This window comes from Beta vulgaris, chromosome 5 (assembly GCF_026745355.1).
Source record: "Beta vulgaris subsp. vulgaris cultivar EL10 chromosome 5, EL10.2, whole genome shotgun sequence".
NCBI lineage: Eukaryota > Viridiplantae > Streptophyta > Magnoliopsida > Caryophyllales > Amaranthaceae > Beta > Beta vulgaris.
The window spans coordinates 48,258,688-48,282,910 of NC_079206.1; the positions used below are offsets into that span (position 1 = coordinate 48,258,688).

General features: G+C 38.0%; 1 protein-coding gene and 1 pseudogene across 1 annotated transcript; one reads left to right on the plus strand and one right to left on the minus strand.

Moving 5' to 3' along the window:
* Positions 1 to 297: 297 nt before the first annotated feature.
* On the plus strand, positions 298 to 23,399 carry LOC104893844 (protein MICRORCHIDIA 7). The gene is made up of 20 exons (XM_010679977.4): positions 298 to 783; positions 3,147 to 3,221; positions 3,366 to 3,400; positions 3,507 to 3,585; positions 10,080 to 10,172; positions 10,284 to 10,368; positions 11,931 to 12,006; positions 15,110 to 15,238; positions 15,577 to 15,675; positions 15,777 to 15,878; positions 16,706 to 16,867; positions 16,959 to 17,054; positions 17,459 to 17,510; positions 17,595 to 17,706; positions 17,785 to 17,855; positions 19,946 to 20,370; positions 21,850 to 22,052; positions 22,300 to 22,387; positions 22,679 to 22,801; positions 22,907 to 23,399. The coding sequence occupies exons 1-20, from the start codon at positions 399 to 401 to the stop codon at positions 22,985 to 22,987; spliced, it is 2,571 nt and encodes an 856-aa protein (XP_010678279.1). The 5' UTR covers positions 298 to 398; the 3' UTR covers positions 22,988 to 23,399.
* On the minus strand, positions 2,915 to 3,010 carry LOC125498120 (U6 spliceosomal RNA; annotated as a pseudogene).
* Positions 23,400 to 24,223: the final 824 nt, after the last annotated feature.

A 24,223-nucleotide genomic window follows, 5' to 3' on the forward strand; every position in this document is an offset into this window, starting at 1 on the left:
TCCAAGATTAAATTACCATTCTCATCCTCTCCAAAAAAAAATTACTACCATTCCTCATAAATATTTTTTACTGTGTCACCGTTGTCCTACTTGTCCATCTCCGTAGTCCATAGTAATGCTCCCGAGTCCTGACAATGAGCTCGTAAATAATAGTGGTACTGGTAGTGGCTGAAAACCCGGCAATTCTTAGGAGCAGGAATCTAGCATAAATATTCAAATATCTACAGTTTTTACTTCTTCTTTTCTTCATTTTTACTTCTTTCATCAAACCTCCTTAATATATCTACGGTTCATATTCCACCCTTTATAACTCACAACAAACACCTTCTCTCTTTCTCTCTCTGTCAATTTATTTTCATCAGACAAACCCCTCTTTCTCTCTCTCATTTTCCCTCTCCATGCAAGCTTATTCCGCCATGGAAACACGAGTGAAGCAAGAAATGGAAGAAATCTTCCACAAAACACGAGAAAAGCGCGCGAAGAATGCACCTCCGCCTTCGCTAGAGGACGTGATTGATCTCAGTGACGACGATGACGACGAATTCCTCGGGGATTCCATCAATGGCGATCGTGCGCCTGCGAAGAAACAGAAAATTAACGAGTATTCTTCTTCGGTTTCTCTTCCGCCTGGTTTTCTGGATCCTATTCCGCCGTTGCCGGAATCGCCTCTTTTAGTGCCGCCTTTGTCGTCGGCGTCGGTGAGTACTCAGTCGGGGTGTAAGCAGTTTTGGAAGGCTGGTGATTACGAAGGTGCTCCGTATGGAAGTTGGGACAACAATACAGGTTAATTTTGGTTTTGTTTTTCAAATTTGTGCGTTTTATTTATTTATTTAGGTTTTATGATTTTTGTGTTGAATTGAAGGAAATTGAAGTTAGGGTTATAGTTTTTATGGTAAGTAAGTAATGCTATGTTTGGTGAAACCAGAAAGTTGAAGTAATTATGCGAAGTGAATTGATTGAGCTGGTCACTGAATATTTAGGGTTGCATGGGAAATTGAGCTGAGTTATCTAATGAGTTTTGAGTCGGATGGAGTAAAACTTGGGGTGTTAAGAATGAGTTTTTGTGAACTGAGGAGGGCTTCTGGTGAAACTAAATGGGGCAATCTTTGAATATGAATTAGTAAGGTTTGGTTTAGGCTTCGAGAGCGAAACGTGCAAGTGTTTGTGTAGTATAGAAGATTTGAGATTTGGATATGCTGGATTGGTTTCAGGCACAAAATGCTTGAAATGTAATTATGTATGTAGTTGAAGAGGAGTAATGGTTCAGGATCTAAAAGGTTTCTAATTGATTTGTGCTCTTTTTTTGTAAAGTAAGAGTCCATTTATGATGAGGTTTGCCTGCTAAAGTTTTGTGCTTTTGGCTAAATATGGGTGGAAGGTGAAGTTGGGACTCTTAAGTGGGGTGAGGAGATTGCAGTTTTAAATCATTCTTTTTCTTTTGAATTAATATCAAGATCACATGGAGGCACTAAGTTGAGTAGACTGCCTTTGTTTGGAACAGTGCTCAATAGTTCTTTGCAATAAGTTGTATGAAAAAATTCATCAATAGCTCTTTGTTTTTTGTTTGTATAAATACATATGACTATGCCTTCATATGGTAGAAGGTTGTGTGCTTAGGTGTTCGCTGTCCTGAAGAAAGCAATTGGAAAGGTAGTCTAGACACAAATTACTTGGTTGAGATATGCTCTTTTACTATTATAGTTTCCCCCATTGCAATAGTTGCAAGGAAAAACATTACGGGTTTTGTAGAAAGACACCCTTACATAGGTTGGAGATTTTGCTTGTCTTTCTTTATAGACGTTGCTAAGCCAACTATTCCCTCCTTAGTACTGGTTTCACGTACCAACTTTATTTTGTGCCTGGTGATTTATCTAATCTCATTAGATATTGGGTTTGGTACTTCAGTTCTGTGTTTTGACATGTTTCTTCAACTGGGTGGAATTGCAGCCTGCTCGGGAGATTAGATAACTATGGAATAGGTATCCAGTGACTAAAAATTAGCAGATTCACATAGTAAAATTGGAGCAAGTTCTAAGTGCTATAAATGTCCATAATATGAGAAACAAATGTTGGTATTTCTCACTGATCTTAATCGTAGTTCCCATGTATCTGACTCTGTTTTATTGTCAAAGCTGACAATTCACTATTGAACTTAAATTATTTGGATTGTTAGGACTTGAGACCTTATGAATATTAGCAATTGACTCTTTACTTGAACTCGAAGATCAAAGCACCCCATCGGATGAGGCTTGCTCTGTGTAACTGTATGGTGGTTATCTGAATTATTTGATTTCATGATTGACCTCCTTGAAGATCTGGGTCACTTACATATTACCCATCAAATTTGTATGCCATCTTCTTGCAATTGTATAAATGTATGGTGAGGCTGTGTACCATATTATCCATGGTTGTATGAGGCTAGGCAGGATTATTGTTAGAGCCATTAGAGTAATGGTTTGGGTAGTTATAGAAACCCAAGGGCCCTGATCTCACGCCTTTCTATAATTGTATATCCCCTCCTATCTGTGTAGATGTCTTCATTCTCAAAGAAGCTAATCCAATCTCCAGTGCTAATGCCATTAACCTGAACTCATTTTTCGTTGTATGATAAAGTTACTTGCTGAAGCTTTTTTCCAGTATATCCACAATACTTGTCTTGTCCCCTTGACTAAAAATTGAATTGTTCGAACTTTCAATGTGGCCTTGCATATTCTCTTTTAGTTGGTTACAGGCTCAACAATACCATAATAAGCTGAGATTCCTCCTATATTATTTTTGTTGCTGAACTGATGGACTCACCTTGAACCAAGAACCATATATGGAGCATTATTTGATGTATATTGGAGAAAGGGGCACAGGGCATACAATGGTGACAATCCATTGGGAGATTGATGATACCATCATAGAACTTTGCATTTGATTTTAAGACTTTGTGCTTACAAGCATCTTTGCGCAGCGGCTATGCTAATCTTCTATGTATCATTCCAATTTATCATATGTCTCTGGTGCCTGCAAGCATCTGATTCAGTGCTGTCTTTGCACCTTTTCCTGTCCAACAAGTCCTAACAATTTTTATTGCACACTTATAGTCATTCAATCATAAGAAGGGTTCTGCAGGCTTTCAATTTCTTATAATCTTTTTGCAGGTGGAATGGACCATGTTAGGGTTCACCCCAAGTTTCTGCATTCTAATGCCACAAGTCATAAGTGGGCTCTTGGAGGTAAGAAAAGTCTAGATGTTTTATTCAAATTTGTTAGTTTAGTCCTGTCTATGCATTGAAACTCCAAGGTCTTTCTCTTAAACAGCTTTACATTTTGTCCTTATTCCTGATTATTGCTACTATCATATTCACTTCTCTATGCAGCTTTTGCGGAGCTGTTGGACAACGCATTGGATGAGGTACTTGGCCTCTCTTGTGTATTTGTAACTATTGCATACTTGTGTCTGCCTGATATTATTAATATGCTATATGATGGGATTAAGGCTTTGATATTGTTGCCGCTAGGTCTGCAATGGAGCTACGTTTGTCAACATAGATATGCTTGTAAACAAGAAAGATGGGTGTAAAATGTTGCTGGTAGAAGGTACTGATTCTATGAACTACTTTCCTTTTTATATGTCACAGGGCTAGAATGTTGTTTTGCCGTGTGCATGTTATGGCTCAGCCAACAAGAGAACTAACCAACAATAAAAGATACGAACTTTGATATTTTAACGGTAATAAAGAGAATCCCAGAAATAGGGAAGGTTGGAGATTGTATTGATTGTGACTGAATATTACACCACTGACTGCTGCCTAATATTACAATACAATACTGTTTCTCACTTCTTTTTTTGAATGCCACATACCTAATCATTACCCCCATTTATAGCCCTAGGTCATTCTTATGTCCTTCCTCTTGATTTGTCCAGCTCATCATTCTATTCTTCTTCATTAAGTAATATGGCCATTTATCGTGTTACCCTTCTTTTGCCTTCGATACTCCCCCCCCCCCAACAGCCATCTTGTCCTGAAGATGGAAATCCGAAAAGCGAGCCATGATCATTGAAGCGTTTTCCCATGTCGCCTCATATTCTGGTAAATCCCTCCACTTGATGAGTACTTCCTTAATCACTCCTTGAGGGTGGGATATGGCCCTTATATTGAGCAATTCCTCCGGAGGAGCTACCAACTCTAATTCAGCAGTGAGTTGTGGGGGTATCTCAGATGATGTGTTAACTGACCCAACAACAGGTTTAAGTTGAGAGATGTGGAAAACCGGGTGCACCTTGCTTGTGGGGGGAAGGTCAGTTTGTAAGCCACTGACCCAATTTGTTGCAGTACCTTGTAGGGTCCATAGAAACGGGGGGGCGAGCTTCTCAAAGGGGCGTTGTGCCAAGGAGCGTTGACTCTATGGCTGAAGTTGAAGATAGGCCAAGGACCCTTCTTCCAGTTACACTTCACGCCTCTCAGTATCAGTGCTTCATGCGTTGCTGGGTTCGAGAAAGTTGGACTCTTGAATCATCCAAGATGGCATCACGCTCTTGGAGGTAAGCCTCTAGTGAACCCACACTTGTGAGACCATTGTTGGTGCGCATTAGGGGGGTGGATCACGACCATACATAGCTTTGAATGGGGTGAGTTGGGTAGAAGTATGGGTTGAAGTGTTGTACCAAATTTCGGCCCAAGGTAGCCATTTGGCCCATTAGAGAAGCATCTGAGGTAAGTTTCGAGTGCCTTGTTAACAATTTCGGTCTGCCCATCCGTTTGTGGATGGTAGGTCGTGCTTCTCTTGAGGGTGGTTCCTTGGAGGCGGAAAAGCTCTTTCCAAAACCGACTCATGAATACCTTATCTCTGTCCGAGACAATGGAAGCTAGAAATCAGTTTAATCGGACAATTTCTTTGACAAAAGCTTACGACCATGGACGGGTGTTTCAATCCCACAAAGTGCCCATACTTGGTGAACCGATCTACCACCACCAAAATGGTATCCCAATTTCCTGATTTCGGCAGACCCTCGACGAAGTCCATTGAGATGTCGTCCCAAACTTGAGTGGGTATAGGAAGCGGTTGCAAGAGTCCCACTGGGCTTTGAGGTGAGGCCTTACTGTGTTGACACAAAGCACATGCCTTTACATAGTGTGTGATGGCTTTCCTCATACCTTGCCAATAGAATTCTTGAGCCACTCGCAGATAAGTTTTTAGCTCCCCTGCCAACCGGCCCATCATGATAAGCCCTCTTTTATCCTAGATAAAGGAGCTAGAAGGGGGCAACACTACCCGACCCTTGTAAAAAAGGCGCCCCTCCACCGTAAAGCCCACATTACCCCTCCAAACATTCTTGGGTTAGTTTTTAATGTAAGGATCATTTTGCAATTCGGCTTGTATGCGAGCCCAATCAACCCCTTCATGAGACACCAAAACTTGTAATTCCACCATAGGAGGATCCTTTCGAGACAAAGCGTTTGCGACCCGATTCGAAGCCCGGAGTTTGTGTTGGATTACATAATCGAAGCCCATCAATTTAGACACCTATCGTTGATATTCAGCTCCTATCTCCCTCTGCTGAAGGAGGCTCTGTTGATTGGTTCTCACCACGAATCGTCGCCCCAACAGATATGGCTGCCACGGGAGTATCGCGAGGACAATTGCCATAAGCTCATTCTCGTAGATGGACTTAAGGCGGCTTCGTGGGCCCAAGGTGTGGCTGTAGAAGGCAATTCGGCAGCTGCCGTGCATTAATATTATGCCCAACCCAAATCTAGAGGCATCAGCCTCGATGCAGAACTCCTTGGTGAAATCTAGTAGGGCCTAGAACGGTGGTCATGGCTCGCTTTAGTTTATCAAGAGCAAAGCAAAACTATCCTTGCGTAACTTATCAGTCAAGGGGGCAGCAATCTTTCCATATCCCACCACAAACTTCCGGTAACAATGATACAAGGAACGAAATTCGATACGAAACGCGGGACGGAAACGGAAACAGGAAACGCTACCTTGAGTGAATCGGGAACGTTGGGTCATTTTTTTACTGATTTATTTAATAAATTTAAAATATTAGAACTCTTAGTAATCCTATCAAAATATAATTGAAAAATAATAATATAAATGATTAAATGTGTTACTTGGTCTTTGATTTGAAAAAGAAAAAAAAATATTGGAAGTTGAAAAGTAAAAAAATTGCTCATTATTGGTAATGTGTACAGCTGTATCATTGGTAAAAAAAAGTAAAGTCAAAAAAGTAATAAAAGGAGACAGTAAAAAGAAGTTGAAAAGTCAAAAAATAGAAGAGGCAGTAAAAAAGTACTCCCCGTGTAAAAAAAGAAAGAGTGGTAATGTGGTATACAACTATATCATTAAAATTACACTCCACCAGATGCAAATAGGCAGTGGTCTGCCACTTATACCACTTTCTTCTATGTCTCTTTCTCTCTCCTCTTCCTTCTTCAGAACTTCTTCCCTTCATCAACATAACCTCCATTATCAAACCTTCAACTCCCAAACTCCAAAGCTTGAAATCAGGGACGTCGCCTTAGGCGATCGGATTCGCGAACGGAGGCGATCTGGGTCGCGTTTGTTCCGCGATCGGGAACGAACGACCCAGATCGGGAAACGTGGCTCCGTCCCGCGTCCCTTGTTTCACTGTCCGGTAATATTCGGTCAAACCTAAAAATCCCCTCAACTCCCGTATATTCATGGGAACCGGCCATTCTACCATGGCCCGACCTTTCTCTTGATCACCCATTCTGCCGAAATGGCGTGACCTAGATAGGCCACCTTCCGCTTACCAAACTTGCATTTTGTTTGATTGGCATAGAGCTGGTGTTGAGCCAGTATGCCCAACACCGTGGCTAAGTGTTGCAAATGAGAAACCTCATCCCGGCTGTCAATTAAAATGTCATCAAAAAACGCAAGGACAAACTTACGGAGATAAGGGCGGAAGATGTCATTCATCAGCGACTGAAATATGGCCGGAGCGTTTGTTAGACCAAACGGCATTACGAGGAACTCGTAATGGCCTTCGTGAGTTTGGAAGGCTGTTTTGGGGACATCCACTGCTCGCACCCGAATTTGGTGGTATCCTGACTTGAGATCCAGCTTACTATACACCGCGACCCCTTGGAGTTCATCTAACAGTTCGTCGTTCACAAGAATGGGGTACTTATCAACCAAAAATTTCCCGGTTTAAGGCCCGGTAATCCACACAGAATCGCCAGCCTCCATCTTTCTTTCTTACCAACAACACTAGGCTCGAAAACGGGCTAGTGGAAGGTTGAATTATCTCAGCAGCGAGCATTTCCCTAATTAGCTTCTCGATCTCGTCCTTTTGGACTTGGGATAACGGAAAGGTCGCACACTTACCGGGTCACTTCCTTGCTTCAATATGATAGCATGTTCCCTACCTCACCGCGGGGGCAACCCTGTTGCAGTCTGATACCAGGGTGTGTAGTGACCCGGCGTTAGCAGTGCGAAACTGTCGTAACAGCAAGACTCTCATTTCTCCCCACTGCCTTATGGGCCTTCTCCCATTCTCCCACTGTTACCACGACAGAGCTTCACCATCAAACGCCACCACAGCTGCCTCGAGCTTCTCCTCCTCCGACAAGTCGGTAGAAACCAAAGTAGCACTTAGCTCGGAGTATCCAGCCATCTAGGTTTTGTCCATCAAAGAAAGGAAGATCCAACTTCCTATATTTCCAGTTCGAATGGCCACCACCTCCGTGGTTGTCGAGGTCATTCCCGAGACCATTGTAACGCCCAAATCCAGGTGGTGGTCCCTCAGGACTCCTTGTATAAGCCTTGTATAAGTCGCGAACATCGAATGAACTCTTCGCGAAGCTTTCCTTGCTCTCCGGTGAGATGCGTCGCCACTTTCAAAAAATCCTCCTGGATTTGCTTACTCGACTCCTCCATGTTATCTCTGAGTCGCTCAAACTTCTCCGTCTTAGTTTGGAGGGTTTCGCTTAACTCGCTCATCTCCATTTCTAGCGTGTCCATACGTTACCCTTGAGTGGGTGGCATGGTCGCTACGGCGACAGTGGCTCTGATACCAAGCTGTTATGGCTCAGCCAACAAGAGAACTAACTAACAATAAAAGATACGAACTTTGATATTTTAACGGTAATAAAGAGAATCCCAGAAATAGGGAAGGTTGGAGATTGTATTGATTATGACTGAATATTACACCACTGACTGCCACCTAATATTACAATACAATACTATTTCTCACTTCTTTTTTTGAATGCCACATACCTCATCATTACCCCTATTTATAGCCCTAGGTCATTCTTATGTCCTTCCTCTTGATTCGTCCAGCTCATCATTCTATTCTTCTTCATTAAGTAATATGGCCATTTACCGTGTTACCCTTCTTCTTCCGCCTTGAATAAGTAAAGAGCACAGTAGGTGACTTAGGAGGGTGCATGACAGTGCAACTTCATATGAAGTGCTTAACAAAGGTATCAAGCAACAACAAATATTTATAGTATACTTGTCTTCCCTTTTTATTTTAACAATATCAGAGTGGGATGGTTATGCTGTTTATGTGCAAATTGAGTGTGTACCTAAGAGGCTGCAATGTGGCATACTTATTTAATGTTTCACGAAGGCAGTGTTGTCTGTTCTCATCTTCTTATATTTATTTCCTTTGAATTTCACTCTACAATAAATGCATCACTCATAAACAAATATCAAGTTTATTGTATACTTCCTCCCGTTATATTTAGTTGACTTGTTCTTTTTGGCACACATATTAAGGAGATGAGTCATGTGACTATAAAGCATTAATTGAATAAGTATAAAAGAAGCAATGTGAGTGAAAAAAGTTACCAAATAATGAAACGAGTCAACTGAAACGGAACATTTCTAAAGGGAATATAGGTGAGTAAAAAAAAATGGAGGTAGGGCCTGTTTTCCCAGCTTATTTTCAGTTCAGTTCGGTTGCAATCAGTTCAGTTCAGTCATTTAATTCTCTGATAATAAAAACAATGATAATTATTATTACTATTGTTACTATTATAAATATTAATATCATGATTACAATTATTATTATTATTGTTATTATTACTCCTATTACTATTGCGTTTAATTTTATTATTATTATTATTTTAATATTGTTAATTATTATTTTGCTAATACTTTTTTTCTATATGATTCGGCTAATTATATTAAATTAATGATAATTTAAGCCTAAGAAGTCCACATTGCAATAATATTTGTCATTGTTCAAATTACAAACTTTTTAATAGATGACAACAATAATACTATTAATAATAACAACAATAATACTTGTCATTGTTGAAATGAAAAAAAATACACGTTTTGATAGTTGAATTACTAGGCAAAATAATTGTACTATCGAACATTAACTAGTTTTTATAATCGGTTAATTATTATTAATAAATCATTATTATGAATTTATTATTAATTAAATAATATAATATTATATTGTATTATTATCACTACTACTTCCTCCGTTTCTTTTTACTCGCAACACTTTCCATTATGGGAAGTTTCACATTACTCGCTACACTTCTTTTTTGGGCAATAAACTCTCTCTATCTCTCTCCTCCCACATGGGTCCCTTTTCTTTTTACTCTCTACCTCTCTCTTCTCCAAAAATTGCCTAGGAGTCCGTGAAATGAGAAGTGTAGCGAGTAAAAAGAAACGGAGGAAGTATTAATTATAATTCAGTTCAGTTGCAATAAGTTCAGTTGCAATCAGTTCCGTTCAGTTGCAATCAGTTTTGTTAAGTTGTTTTATGCCAAAGAGAACAGGCCCGTAGTATATAGTAGTAATATTTTGGTTTCTACCTTAAAGAGCAAATTTGAGAAACCTAAATTGAGAAAGGGATTCTTTGGCCCTCATAGGCTCTCTTACAATGATATCAATCTATAACTTCCTATGCATCAAATATCATCTGAAGGTGTGATGGACCTTCACTGCTTTATTCTTTAATTGATGAAAAATGAGTTTTAGTTTATGTAGTCAAGTTTTGTGCTGCGATATCGACATTACAATAACTGGGAAATAATAGTTGGATTGTATGAGATTTAACTATCTCAAATTTCTTCTGAGTTTGTTGGTATTGCTTCTTATAGATAATGGCGGTGGGATGGACCCTGATAAGGTGCGTCAATGCATGTCATTGGGGTACTCTTTAAAGAGTAAATTAGCAAATACAATCGGGCAATGTAAGTGAATGTCACTGTCTTTATATTTGTTTGCCATTTGGTGTCTTGCTCTCCTGCCGTGGGAACTAATATATTCAACTGCTCACAAATTCTTATCTGTTATGTTTCAAGACGGCAATGGTTTCAAGACAAGTACTATGAGGCTTGGAGCTGATGTTATTGTCTTCTCACGCAGCTGCGGAAAAGATGGCAAAAGGTTTGTTGTTTCCGAATTTTGAACCTTTCCTTTTAGTAATCTTTGCTTTCCCTGTGACATCTCATATACCCCTTATAAGTTCCTAAGAGAGATACATTTGGCCAGAGAGCTTTTCAAGGTAGAAAGGTGTTCATAATCCTTTAAGATTTGCCAAGGCGGTAACATCTGCTACATTGGACAAACTTTTGTTTTAGATAAGATTGTTGTTGTTATGAATCAAACATCTGATTCAGAGGCACTTACAAAAATAAATGCAGAGGTTGGATGTCTTAAAGTACAAAGATTTTTTCCATTAAATTTTTACAAAGATTTCCATTCTTTTAGTTTCAATTATTTATCAATACTCAGTTTGCTTCATGCATCATATGGTACTTAAATTTTATGTTTAATATTTACCACTTCTAGAAAACCAGATGTCTACATACCTGTTTTCCCTAGTAAGGTATCCGTCATGGCGTCGTGTGATAAGGTGCGTCAATACACTGAAAAGTGCTTCCAAGTGAATGGTGAAGGCTGAATGCATCACACTCTGTGTTGTCCCTAATAGGTCTCTGTCATGACTTATGACAAGGTGACTTGAGATTAAGTATATACATTATTGCACTTGCTTAACATCTCATTCTATGACAGCATAGAGTTATCAACTAGTCATTGCCTGTGTGCCACACGTGCAAGGTTTTGGTTGAGGTTAAAATGAGGAATCCCTATACAGATGTTCTTTAACCTTGCAAACTGGGAAGAACGACAAAAAACAACAAGAAGCCTTAGTCCCAAAGTGATAACGAGTTGGTTAAAATTGTTTACCTGATAAATGAAACAAAATACACGACTAGTAATAAGTTAAAGAGAGTGAATACACAATTGAGAGAGTGAAAATGAGTTAAGTAAGGCGAGAGATAACATAAGCAAGGGAAAACCAGATGAGGTTTAAAGAGCAAACCCCTTTGCAAACAGGGAAAACCATGTGAAATTCAATTAATTCATCCAGGACAGAAGCCCCTAATCATGACACTTGGATAATTTCGTAAATAATGTAGTTGCATATTATTGCTGTCGGACTAATATGCTGGATAAGTGGAAAAAAAAAAGAAAGAGAAAGATGAAACCTCTTTGAAGAAAAAAAATGGCAGTTAGAAGTAATGCCATTGAAGTGAACATCTTACTTCAGTTTCTTGCTTCTTGGAAACCTTGTCTAAAATATTTGTACTCAATGATAAATCTGTATTCCACACTTGTGCCCAAATTTGGTGCAAACTGACTAGGGATTGACTATGGTGTTACATCAGATATTTATTGTGTGCTTCACGTTTGTCTTGATTGGGTTATTTAGACTTCGAATATTTTGAGCAGTCCCTTATCTGGTGAACCATAGAGGACATTAGGGATCCATGTAGCAAATTCACCCATCGCTATATTTGGGTTACAAATGCTTTTTCTGTTGGTTGTTTGTCTCTCAAAATTTCAAAATTATCTCTCTTTTTCTTTGGAATTTGATTAATTATGGTTTCTATCATTTGTATGTCAAAATTAATGGCTACTGATTTTACTCTCATGCATTTCAGTTTTACTCAAAGCATTGGATTGCTTTCATACACATTTTTGCGGAGCACAGGGAAGGAAGACATTGTAGTTCCAATTGTAATGTCAACATCCTTTTGCATGTTATTGTTGACTATTACCATAATGCTTATCCTTTTCTTCCTTGATAATTGTTGTTTTCTTGATGAACAAAATCTTGTGATGGATGATGTGCTGACTAAAACTTAAGCTCTATTCTTTTTACCTTTAAAACATATTTCAGAAAAAATAAATTCTGCTAGGTTTATGTAAGTTCTGACTTGCTTCGTATAGCTCAGTTTTGTTTAAATAGGGCAGTAAGGCCTATCCATGTTTAATACACAACCCCAGCAAGTTAAGATAAGTTTGGATAAACTGAGCTAAGCTAAGATAACCTGAAATAAGTTAATTTCAAGTGAAAAGAAAACACCCTATTGGAAAGAGCAATCTTTGATTTTCATATCATTTAAGCTAGTGAAGAATGAAAAAAGACGTTTTATTTCCGTGTTTGTTTTTGAAAGTTTTCAATGTATGCTTGGGAAATTAATATATGGTTTGTATTCCGAAATCAGCAAAAGTTTAGATTTAGTGTGAAGAAGCTGTAATTCATATCTGATGTGGTAAATCTAGGTAATAAAATTCAACCTATATTTTTTTTTACTTTTGGTCTCATTTTGAAAAGGTCAACATGAATAAGAATGGGTGTCCTTCATTTGTGACTTGTGATTCCAATTCTTTTAGGAATGGTTGTGCTCGGTAGCCAACATTAAAAGAAAGAGGACATTTTTTGCAAGGGTTTGAAATGGTAATTATGGAGTCTTCTGCTAGATACTCTTGTTGGGTTCTGGCTTTGGCTTGCTATAAATTTCTTAAGATCAGGAACTTCCATGTGCAAGTGTTTGTTGACTGCTTTCCTGATTTTCTACTAACAAAAAATAGTTTGTGGGTGTTCGGTTTTTGTTGTTTGCTAGAGAACTTGCCTGCTATCAGTATTTGTAAGAAAAGTATGTTTGTCCACACAAATTGGTGGCCGGCTTGGGACAGGCTTGTTTGAGTGGACATGCAAAGGCTCGATAGAGAATTTGATAAGCTAATGTAATCGGCTCAGACAATAGACTGCTCGTGCCTGCCCTTGGAACTTACATTAGCAGATGGCCGATGGCTGGGGTGAGCTGAGAATGGGACTGGATGGAACCGTAGCCCTTTTTTCGTGGGAATCCTGCGTCCAGAGTTAGGAAAAAGGTTCCTTTGACCAAAGTTCAATAACTTAGAGAACGTTAAGAAAAGGAGAGCAACAATACTTATCAGGACTTAGATACATGATACATCTACATCAGCAGGAACTTTATACAATATTGTTCAGCTGTTTCGATTGAAAATCAGCCTCAATAAGCGAAGGCTATGTAGGTCAGGTGATCTGTCAAAGACTCAAAGTAGACTGACTTCTTAGCTTCAGGCACTTCATAGGAACACTAGTGTTCAATTTTGGCCACTGTATATCTAGGACAAGCAGAAGTCTTAGGTTAGGATGCTCTTGCGAGAGATGGATGTTTCAAGATGAAAAGTTGTTGAATGAATATGTAAGAAGAGCTAATGAACAAGATTTCTACCACAAACATAGTAAACTTGAAATTCATTTGGATATTGTCCTTTTCGATTGGGTAGGGCTCACTGTTCTAATTAGTTGTTATATGACCGGTGTTTTATGGGGATTTGCCTTTTGTAGCAGTAGGACCATAGTGTCTCCGCCATTGATATGGCTAGGGGTGATAATGAGCTCGACCTGTTCGTGAACAGTTTGGGCTCTGCTCGGTCAAAGTTCGGCTAAGAGTTGGGATCGGTTCGAGAACTCTACGAGTCGAGCCGAACAAGGCCAAGCTCGGCTCGAAAAGCTTGTGAACAGGCTCGATTATTCTATTATTAAAATTAATTAGGAAAAACAAATTAAAGATTATTCATAATATTTTAATACTTAAATTTGAAATCAATACTAATATGAAATTGAGATAAACATGTGTAAAAGTATAGGTGAACGTTCAAGGTAATATTTAATTACCATATAAAACAAAAAAAAAAAGAATGGTTAGAGTATTGTATTGGTGCTCTTCAACTCTTCCTATTACTCCTATTCTGATGTCACTGGATTTAGGAAAGAGCATGTAGATGCTGTAGCTCAACACATGGTTGTGGGCGGTTAAGGACTTGAGGTTTTGTCACAGGATAGTGGGATGCGAGGTTGTTGGTTTAGAGTAACTATATCATCAAGAAGCACAAGAACAAAGTCAAGATGCGCTATTATGATATTAAATATGCAGAGAATGAAGTTAATTGTCTTCAGTTGTTTTCAATTATATTCTACATTTATCTTTTGGACTATTTTGCTTGTGAGGAGATCAGTAATGAAAGATCAAAACTTGATTTTTAGATTAAAAATCCCATTCGTTTTGTCACAGGATAGTCTGAGCTCTGCTATTATGTAATGTCCAGTTGTCCACCTCTGCAAGTAGTAGTTGTTATCTTATGTCGTGTGATTATGTGTCACAAAGAAAAATCAGATTTACTAAATTATTTGTATTGCCAATTTTTTGGCACATTTAGGATGACTTTATGAATTCAAGCTTGTTTCATGTCTTTCTTAGATTCATTGACATTATGGGATCGTCTTTGCCTTCAAACAACCCTGATCCTAGTCTCAGGGAGTTCGTGTTCTTTTGGCAAATTGCCACCCTTTGTTTTCGGATAAATATAGCATTAGTGCTACACTGCTACTCACTTGCTCTTATGCTAAAAACAAATTGTAATGAGTAAAAGGAGCACACTTCTACGTTTCATTGCCTCTAGGACTCATCCACTTAAAAAATTAAGAATATAGGCAATTGATTCATGGTATTAGGACTTTTTTAGTATCTACTTGGAACCTGTGGACCCCATTGTGGAACCAAAAATCTGATGTATCAATCGTCTTGCTTTGACACTTTGTTTCTTAGAATTCATTGATCTGCCTATATTGCGAATGCTGGTCATAATTTCATAGCTAGTTCTGAATTGCTTGAATCTGCTCTTGATATTGCCTAGTGCCCTAGCTAACCGAATTAATATTTATCTGTTCAGTTTTCTATTTGAAATTTTTACCGAGTATAGAATTCCTCTTTTTGGTGCTCACTACTTCGTTGTGGTTCTAAAGCTTGACTATGAAATGAAAGAGAGGGAATGGCATAAGATGATGCGGTCCTCTGCAGATGATTGGAGAAGAAATGTTGATACAATCATAAATTGGTCACCATATTCAAGTGAAACTGAACTCCTACAGCAGGTAATAACACATTTTTTGGTTGTTTTGCAATGTTTACGTGGCCAAAACTTTGGCTTTGCTTTTGAAGCTCTCATGCTTATTTTGAATGAACTTGAGGTAACAAAGTCATAGACAAAGCCACATAGCAATACGCTCTCATGGTTGAACATGATGGATGCATTCCGAGCATAAAGTTGAAATATAGAGCATTTGTTTTCTACCCTCTAGAAAGTTTCATAGACCAACTTCCTTCCCCAATCATCAATCAAAATATTCTATTTTCACATTTTCTTTAGGTTTTCATGGCTTTTCTTTGGTATCACAGCTTTCCTGATCCCTTATACCTTGTGATTCTGCAGTTTAATTTGATGAAAGATCGTGGTACACGTATAATTATATACAACCTCTGGGAAGATGATCAAGGACTGTTGGAACTTGATTTCACCTCTGACCGACATGTATGTTTCTTCTTTTATCAAGCTCTTTATGTCCCAGCAATATTTTCCAATCGACTTTCCTTCTCCAGTTATAAATTAATATTGATGATGTAAAATGACAGGATATTCAAATTAGAGGTGTCAACAGAGATGAGAAGAGCATAGAAATGGCGAAGGAGTACCCTAACTCTAAACATTTCCTGACATACAGGCACTCATTAAGGGTATTCGATACTGCTTTTAATATTTGTTTGTGTAGTCCCTTAAGATTTCGTTCACCTGGCAAAAGTTGGTGACAGTACTCCATGCAATTCTTCAACTAGATTAGCTTTCTGATCTTAGTGATTACTGTAGACATTTAAAACTTTTGGATTTTGAACATGCTTTTATCATTTTGAGTGAAGGCCTGGAACTTGGAAGTTGAATGTCAGATAGTCTTTAAGCGATGATATATATTTCATCGATCGTCTCTAGTACCATTGAAGCTTGCTTTTAATGGTCTTCCTTCTCTTATATCTGTTCAATTGGCTGGTGGAGAATGGTTTGAGCCTTTCCATCTCTATAAAGGCCACAAGAGACAGAATGTACTGAAGGAATTTTTTTCGATGTCGTAGTTTCACAATCTCACTAAATTGAACTCTTTATTTTTGCAAAATTTCTCCATGTGTAATGTTTTGTGATACAGTGTTTTACTGGGTGCTTTGATCAGTGATATTCTGCTTCCCCTTTCTCCACTTTCACCATTTTTTTTATCTGTGTTGTGCTAAGTAGCAATCTTCATTCATGCATCTTTTTCCGTCATGGTGCTTGTGTGTGTGTGTTGGGGTGGTGGTGGGGTGGTGGTGGGGGTGGGGGGCGGGGTTGCTTCCTTCTTATCTGCAGCTCTTTTGTGTGGGTGTTTAAATCAACTGTGTTATTGGCCCTCTATATTTTCTTTGTCTCTTTCCCTTCTATTTGATTAGATAGTAGTTCTGCGAATTGTGGTGTCTGAGTGTTGTAGTTTAAGTTACCGAACGCCTTCCTGACTATATTCCTGCTTTCTAATCTTCAGAGCTATGCATCAATTCTTTATCTCAGACTTTCACCTAACTTCCGCATTATCCTTCGAGGAAAGGATGTTGAGCACCACAATGTAGTAAATGACATGATGATGAGTGAGGAGGTCACGTACCGACCCCAGCCTGGTGCTGACGGTGTTCCCAGGAATGCAGATGTAATAATTGAATGAAATGAGATTGTCTTTTTCCTTTTGAACTTTTACTGCTAGCTAATATTCATTACACTTTGTGCCTGTTTAAGTATAGATGGTTGCTATTGTTACTATTGGATTTGTGAAAGACGCTACAGCTCATATTGATGTTCAAGGATTTAATGTATATCACAAGAATCGTCTTATCAAGGTTAGTGGCATGTCTTTACTTGTTGGCTTCCTACGTTTTCTTATTTACTATGCTCTTCCTTTCGACTGTGGAGCCATTAGACGTAGCAACATCCCCTCTCCGATGTTGGTCATTATCTGCGATCTCACTCTCATGATTCAGATTGTTACAAGTGATGTAGATATGTTTATATATCTTCGATCAATTTCCCATGTATTATCGAACGAGTAGGGTCAAGTCTGGCACGCAATTTCTTTTTCTTTCAGCAAGTCTCTGGATCTACACCTTATATATTAGTAGCTTATGATCTTGTTCCTTGTCCATTAAGTCAAGATTTTGCTTGTTTTTGAGTATTCATACTTTACAAATGAAGACGGTTTTTGCATCTGATCTGAGCTTTTCTTTGGCGACTTTTGCTGCATCAGCCTTTCTGGAGGGTCTGGAGTGCTGCTGGAAGTGATGGCCGAGGTGTCATAGGTGCTGTATATTTGTTGGTTATCATCATCTCTTTCGTTTTATTTTGATCTAGCTCAGACTGTTGAGGCTTGTTATGCATTACAGGTGTGCTAGAAGCAAACTTTGTAGAGCCAGCTCATGATAAGCAGGGATTTGAGCGCACTACAGTTCTTGCCAGACTGGAAAATAAATTGGTGCAGATGCAGAAACAATATTGGTTCGTTATCTTGCCTAATGCGTTTTTATCCTTTATCTCTGTCATACTCTAATAGCTCTATTGTCATTTTTTTTTCAGGCGCACCTACTGTCATAAGATTGGCTATGCACCTAGAATCAACAAGAAACAAGTAGAATCTTGGGACAGAGGTATTCTATATAAGACAACGTGAATGCAAGTTTACTTGTTTCTGGTTATGGTTCGATGTGCTTCTGTTATTCTTGAGCTTAGACTAAGAGTAAAATGTTAATAAATTTAAAGGTATCAAAAACTTCCATTCGGTGCGTCTGGGGTGTATGATTAGCTGTTTTATCGTAGGTGTTTCCTTGCATATTTTATGCCTTTTCACTGTCATAATTATTTATTTTCTTCTATTTTTGTTTTGTTTCTCATCCTTATTTAAGTTATATCCCCTTCGTTAGGGGTGAAGCCAAGAATCAAAAGTTAATGGGGCCAAGAACGTTTTTGACAAATTTATACAAAAAAAATTATATTTATCATTCCCACTCTACCACTCAAATGAGAGTACTCATATGATATAATAGCCAATTTTATGAAATTTATCTCAAACTACAGGGGCCACTATAAAAATATATAGATGGTAAAAGTAGGCCACGGGGGCCGGGCCCCTGCCGACCCTCCTTGTAGCTTCATCCCTGTCCTCCGTCCTTAAATAAACTTAATCTATTCTTTTGTTGTAGTACACAAAAAAAGTTCCCGTTATTTTTAATGGACATTTTACCCTAACCAACTCATGTGATGTGGACCCCTCCCCTAACTATCTCCTCTCTCTCAAAATGTTCCGACCTTCTAGTGGGAAGGTAGGCTTCTTAAAATAATTTAAAGTTGACTATGTATTGTTTTTGGTTTTACGAATATATTTTAAAATTATGTAGATTATTGTGTCAACTAAAATCATTTAGGTGGTGATGGAGTTGTTCTAACTTATGCTTTAAACAATATTAAACATAGTTATTGATATATCTCTATAAAAGGGGAACATTTTCGGAGCATAGAGTGCACCAACTAAATATGTTATGTAATAACTGTTTTAATTTTTATTTTAAATTAATATTTTTTTGAGAGATAAAATTAGGTATATAGAGCTTAGAATAAGAGAACATTAGAGTTTAATTGCAATGGATAATTGGAGATTATCAAGTTAAGTAAACGGATGATAACTTTTAGTAAGCACTTCAAAAAAAAATTGTTTTACCACTACATATTGGTTGGGATTATTTTGAGAAAATAGGCCAAACATTCTTGAATGATAACTTTTAATAAGCACCTCAAAAAATTTATCTTATTTTACCACTGCATATTGTTTGGGATTATTTTGACAAACAGGCCAAACATTCTTAGTGCTTGTTTTGTTAACATTAAAAAGCACTAGTTTATATGCACGCAGCACGCTATGCGTGCGAAACCACATCGACTCTTAAATTTATTGTGCTTTTAATTACATCTAGTAATTAAAAATGCAATCCCCCAATTTGGAATGTCTATAATGAATCTATATCAGTTTAGTTCTCTAAAAGTCTTAGATAAAGAGGTGTAGTTGCATATTGAAGAGTGTACAAATATATTTGTAGATAGCCAATGAGAGAAAAGAGATGAATTGAGAAAGGAAAGATAGAAGAAAACAAAGAGGATGGGTTTTCCAAAACCATAACCAAATTTCTAAAACAGTTTCTACTTTTTCCGTTTCCAGTTTATAAAACGTACTCAGAATTAGTTGTTTAAAACGGTTTTATCGAACAGGTTTTGTTTTCACTATTTGAAAAATAAACAACAAAACAATCATAGTAATTAGTTACCCCTCTCTTTTGATTTTCTTTTTTTTCCTTTTTCTTTTTTTGGTGTCCCCCTCCCATAGTTGCCTTATATAATAGAGATGAGAAGTAGAATTTCTTAGGAAGTGAAAGAATGTGGAGTTATTTGGTAATTTGGTTGACAAATAATATATGAAATCATCATTTGCACAAAATGGAGGAAATAGAACTTCGCTTAATTAAATATGAACAGTTTTGCACATCCTAAAAGATGCTGGCATGCTGCTAAACAGGAATAATAACTTTCTAGGAAATATGATTTCCTGTGTACAATCAAATGAACACCTATGTTGTTGATTTTTCGTGCTTGTTAAATGCCTTTGAACAGTTAGCCTGAGTGTTTTTTTGTGCCTTTGTTGATTTTTCGTGCTTGTTAAATCCCCCACTTTCTGAACTGGCGTTTGCAGAATCTTCACCTGATTATACTCCATCATCATCACGTGCTAAAAGCAAAGGAAAGGCCATGGATTATGAGAAGCTCAGTTCTCGTTCATCTGATAAGCATGGAGGGAAAACAGTAGGTTATTCTCGTCCACCTGACCAGCCTGGAGCAAAAACGACTTACTCTCGTCCGTCGGACAAACATGGAGCAAAAACAGTGGGGAGAACTGTCTCAGTGAATGAGAATGGCCGTACATACAATGCTAGAGGTAGAGAAAGTTCCGAAGAGCCATCATCGCCATCTGTAGAAGAAACTTCTGATGGTGATGAGGCTTATAGGTTGCCTAGGAGGGGAGTGAATGGAACTAGTCAATCAGCATTGAAGACCCCTGGTAAAAACCAGTCGGGGAAAGCTCTTCCTCCTGAAAAAACAAGTGATGTTACACAACAGGTATTCTTCGCATCTCTATTAGCTTGTAATTTGCGGATCTCTGCAGTATATCCCTATTAAATGCGTGCTCCATTTTGAAGGATTAGTTATCGCATGAGCAGATAGTGATAGATCAAGAGTATGATGTGGCTATATCGAACACTCGATTTCAGGGTGTAGAGTGAACCTTTCATTTTACTTTTTTTTTCTATGTTACAACGACACCTTCATCTACCTCAAAAATCGGGTGTCATGTCATGTCCGACACGACACTTCACTTGGATACTTCATTTTAAACTAAAAACTTGTCTTTCTACAAAATAGCCGAGTCGGACACTTGGACACCCATATCCGAGTAGACACTCAATCCGTGTCTGAGCAACATAGTTTTTTTTGCTTCTTTTTTGTAATTGTTCATGTTTTTAAATGCTTGGTTAAGACTTAAGAGGGGAGACTTTTTTGAAGCTATTATCTGAGATGCCTAAACAAGAGTGGGAATGTTAGTCTGTCTTATATGTGCCTTCAAAGAAGATGAGTTCTCCGTTGGGTCCTATGTTTGTTGAGTGCTGAGTGAAGAATTTTTTAATTCATACTGACATGAGCACTGAGGTGCTATTTTACTCGAACAAATACGAATTACTTTGTTTAGTTTATTTATTTATATATGTCATGGGTCATTTCAAGTATCCACTTCTGTCTGAGGTGTTTTGTACATAATCGGACATGAGTACTGCAAGGTAATTGGAGAGTTCGATTGTGGAAGAGAAGTATTTGTGTTCCTTTCACCTGATGGAGTGAAAGGTCTGATTGGTGTACTGGTCTCTGGTGGTATATGTTGCTAAACCTGATGATAGGAAAGGTCTTTACATGGTTGGTATAAGTCATAGTTGCACTCTTCTAGCTCTGTTATTTGGTGAACGTGATGGTCGACACAAGGCAAATGATGCTGTTCAAGTGGTCTACTCATTTAGTCATTAGTGATTTGTTCAGTCCTACAATCAGAAAGTTCTTATGGTATGCATGTCTATGTTTGACACTGTTTTTCTACTGCATGGACATTAAAATATGTGCTATGAACTCATCTTTATCAGCATAAGAGGATTCCTCAGATTTACGGTTTTCATTTTATGGTAGTTTAAATTAGTGACTACAAACTATCCATTTGGAAAAGAATGTAAGATTTGTCGATAGCTTTGTGGGTAGGTTTTTTATGCATTTCAAATACTGAATTAGTAAAATTCACTGTTTCTCATTTTTTCACTGTTGGCATATCGACATCTATCCGTCATCATATGCAGGCCTAGTGTATGCCTGCTAGGTTGGGGGAAGTTAGGTGGCTGTATGAGCATGAGGATTGGGTTTCCTTCTCATTAATCTCGTCGTGGGAAATGTTACACCTGCTAGCTTAAATTAATTGAAAGAGGTTTCTCGTCTGTTTGGCTAAATTCACTAGAGTATCTAACAAGTTTCCTTTGTTTCTTTTTGTATCGCTTTTGACAGGAAAAGAGTCTCAATGGTGGTATGGATCCCCCGTCCTCGTCCCCGTCCAATCCACAAGTATTGGATCGGTTGAGAGAGGAGAATCGTATATTGAATGAAAGGTTGCAATTGCTGGAGGAGTTGAAGGAGGAGAATCGTACATTGAAAGAGAAAATGCAAGTTTTGGATCAGTTGAAAGAGGAGAACCATATTCTCAAAGAAAGGTTGGAACGTCAAGACTTTGTTTATACTTCTGGACCTTTTGTATTATTTATGTCTTGTTAATGTCATATCTTCTGTCTTCCCACATCACACATATCATGTTGGTGATGTGACAAATGAAGAAAAGATTGGGACATAAAAGATGAGACAACCGAATGGAATGGAGGATCTTTACTATTCTGTTATGCTGTGTGCTATCCAGATACTTTATAATCTTATTCTTAATGATGCCTTTTTTGTTTTTGCTAGGTTGAAAGGAGAGAAAGAGGAGAAATTGCGTGCTTTGGAACACGACTTGCAAGGTGAAAGAGACAAGTGCAAATCCATTGAGATAAAGGTAGATGTAACGTCTACTAGTCACTGGCTCACTGCCTTTTGTTTCTTTCCCTTGTTTTATCCCTGCCTTCAGTGAACCCCCTTTTATGAATGCTCCTTTCTCTAGGTGGATCTTGCATGCTTTCCTCACTTGTTTTCGTACTTGACACAAATCTGATGGTTTCAGCTAGCCTTGCATGAAGCTATGTTTTGCTTCACTTTCGTTCTTGGAGATGCATGAATGCTACTATGGAGATTTTGTTTTTTTTTTAACAAAGTGTTGCTATAATTATTCTATAATTTCTGTGAACAGCTCCATGACGCTGTTAGTAAACTTAATGACCTCAACAAGGAGCAGGAGAGTCTAATTGACATTTTCTCAGAGGAGAGAGAGAGACGAGATCGTGAAGAGGAAAATTTGAGAAAGAAACTAAGGGTTTGTTCTCTAAGTTATAGATTTGACCTTCATGGAACTTTTACAGTGCATATCTGTTATCTGCATTTGTTTATATGTTTGATTATCTCTTTTTGTTCTTGGCAGGATGCTTCCAGCACTATCGAAGAGTTGCGCAAGAAAGTGATGAAACTCGACAGTATGAATTCTTCTAATGGCAGGCGATAGCATTTAGGCTGCAGTCTCACAATAGTGTGAAGAAGCTAGCTGTACATATTTCTCTCTTGCGGGCTTTATTTAGCAATCGCAAATGTACATGGTGGTCTGGGATGTAAAATAAGAATAGGATTAGCGCTATTCTTTTGTAGAGTTTTCTGCGAACCAATTTCTGGTTTAGCAGACAATGGTAGTGGGGAAGGTTGCTTATGCGTGTAATATAGATTCTATAATCAAGCTTTGAGCCCATATTAGTGAAGTAGTTTGGTTCACAGTAGTGGGGAAGATTGCCTATGGCATGTAAAATAAAATCTGTACACAAGTATCGAGCTTTAAGCCAAGATGAGTGAACTAGTACGATGCTTGTGCCGTTTTATTTCGGGGGATTGGAGAGGCATATGAAGGAGATAATCTTATTTAATTACCCATAACCCTCTGCACCGTGGTTGAAACTTGAAAGCCATGCTATGATACCTAGAAGGACAAGTCTCCACCTCAAAATGTGCTTCTCTAGCTATGCATACAAGGAGATAGGTAGAAGATGCTCCTTATGCTCTTGAAGTTGTGGGGTTTAAATCATTACCTTATCCTCTCCTAATTTTAAAGGACTTGATTGCTAAGCTGGACTGGATATGATTACTGATTTGTGAAAGGTGCTGGTTTAGTCCCCTTTTTTCTCTATCATATGAGGGAAAATGAATACAGATTTTGAATCTTGAAATAAAAAAGTATGTTATCTAGATTTGGAGTGAAATATAGTCTCATTCAAAGGGGTACTTTTATTATTTTGTGAAATCAAGATGACTAGACTTTGGAGTGGAATTGATAGGTTGGCTAGTAACTTCTCATGATTCGCTTAGGATGGCTTTCGCCTTCACAAAAAAATAGGAGTACTGCTTGTAAATAAATTAGGTCTTGTTCTTTGAGATTGAACTGAGTTGAGATTAACTAAATTGAACTTAAATTGACTGAATTGAATTGAGAGAAATTAAATTGTAGAGAAAAATTGAACTAAATTGAATTGAAAATAAGTCAAAAAAAATAAACCCTTAATAACTCATTTTCGAAGCATTTGTGCAAATTACATGTGTCAACCGCATTAGATATATGAGACATCAATCTTTAATACATAATAGGAAGAGATAAGGAGACAATGGATCTCCATGTTGAATGCCCCCTTGGGAGGTTAACCATGCCTTTAACTGAAACATCTATTACTAAAGAGTAATAAAGGGACTACATGCATTT

Bases quoted from the DNA above. Each gene is read 5' to 3' on its own strand.
- LOC104893844 (XM_010679977.4), top strand. From the start codon at position 399: ATGCAAGCTTATTCCGCCATGGAAACACGAGTGAAGCAAGAAATGGAA. The intron at 17,055-17,458 runs GTTAGTGGCATG...TTGCTGCATCAG, and splicing joins ACAAGAATCGTCTTATCAAG to CCTTTCTGGAGGGTCTGGAG. The intron at 17,511-17,594 runs GTGCTGTATATT...TATGCATTACAG, and splicing joins TGATGGCCGAGGTGTCATAG to GTGTGCTAGAAGCAAACTTT.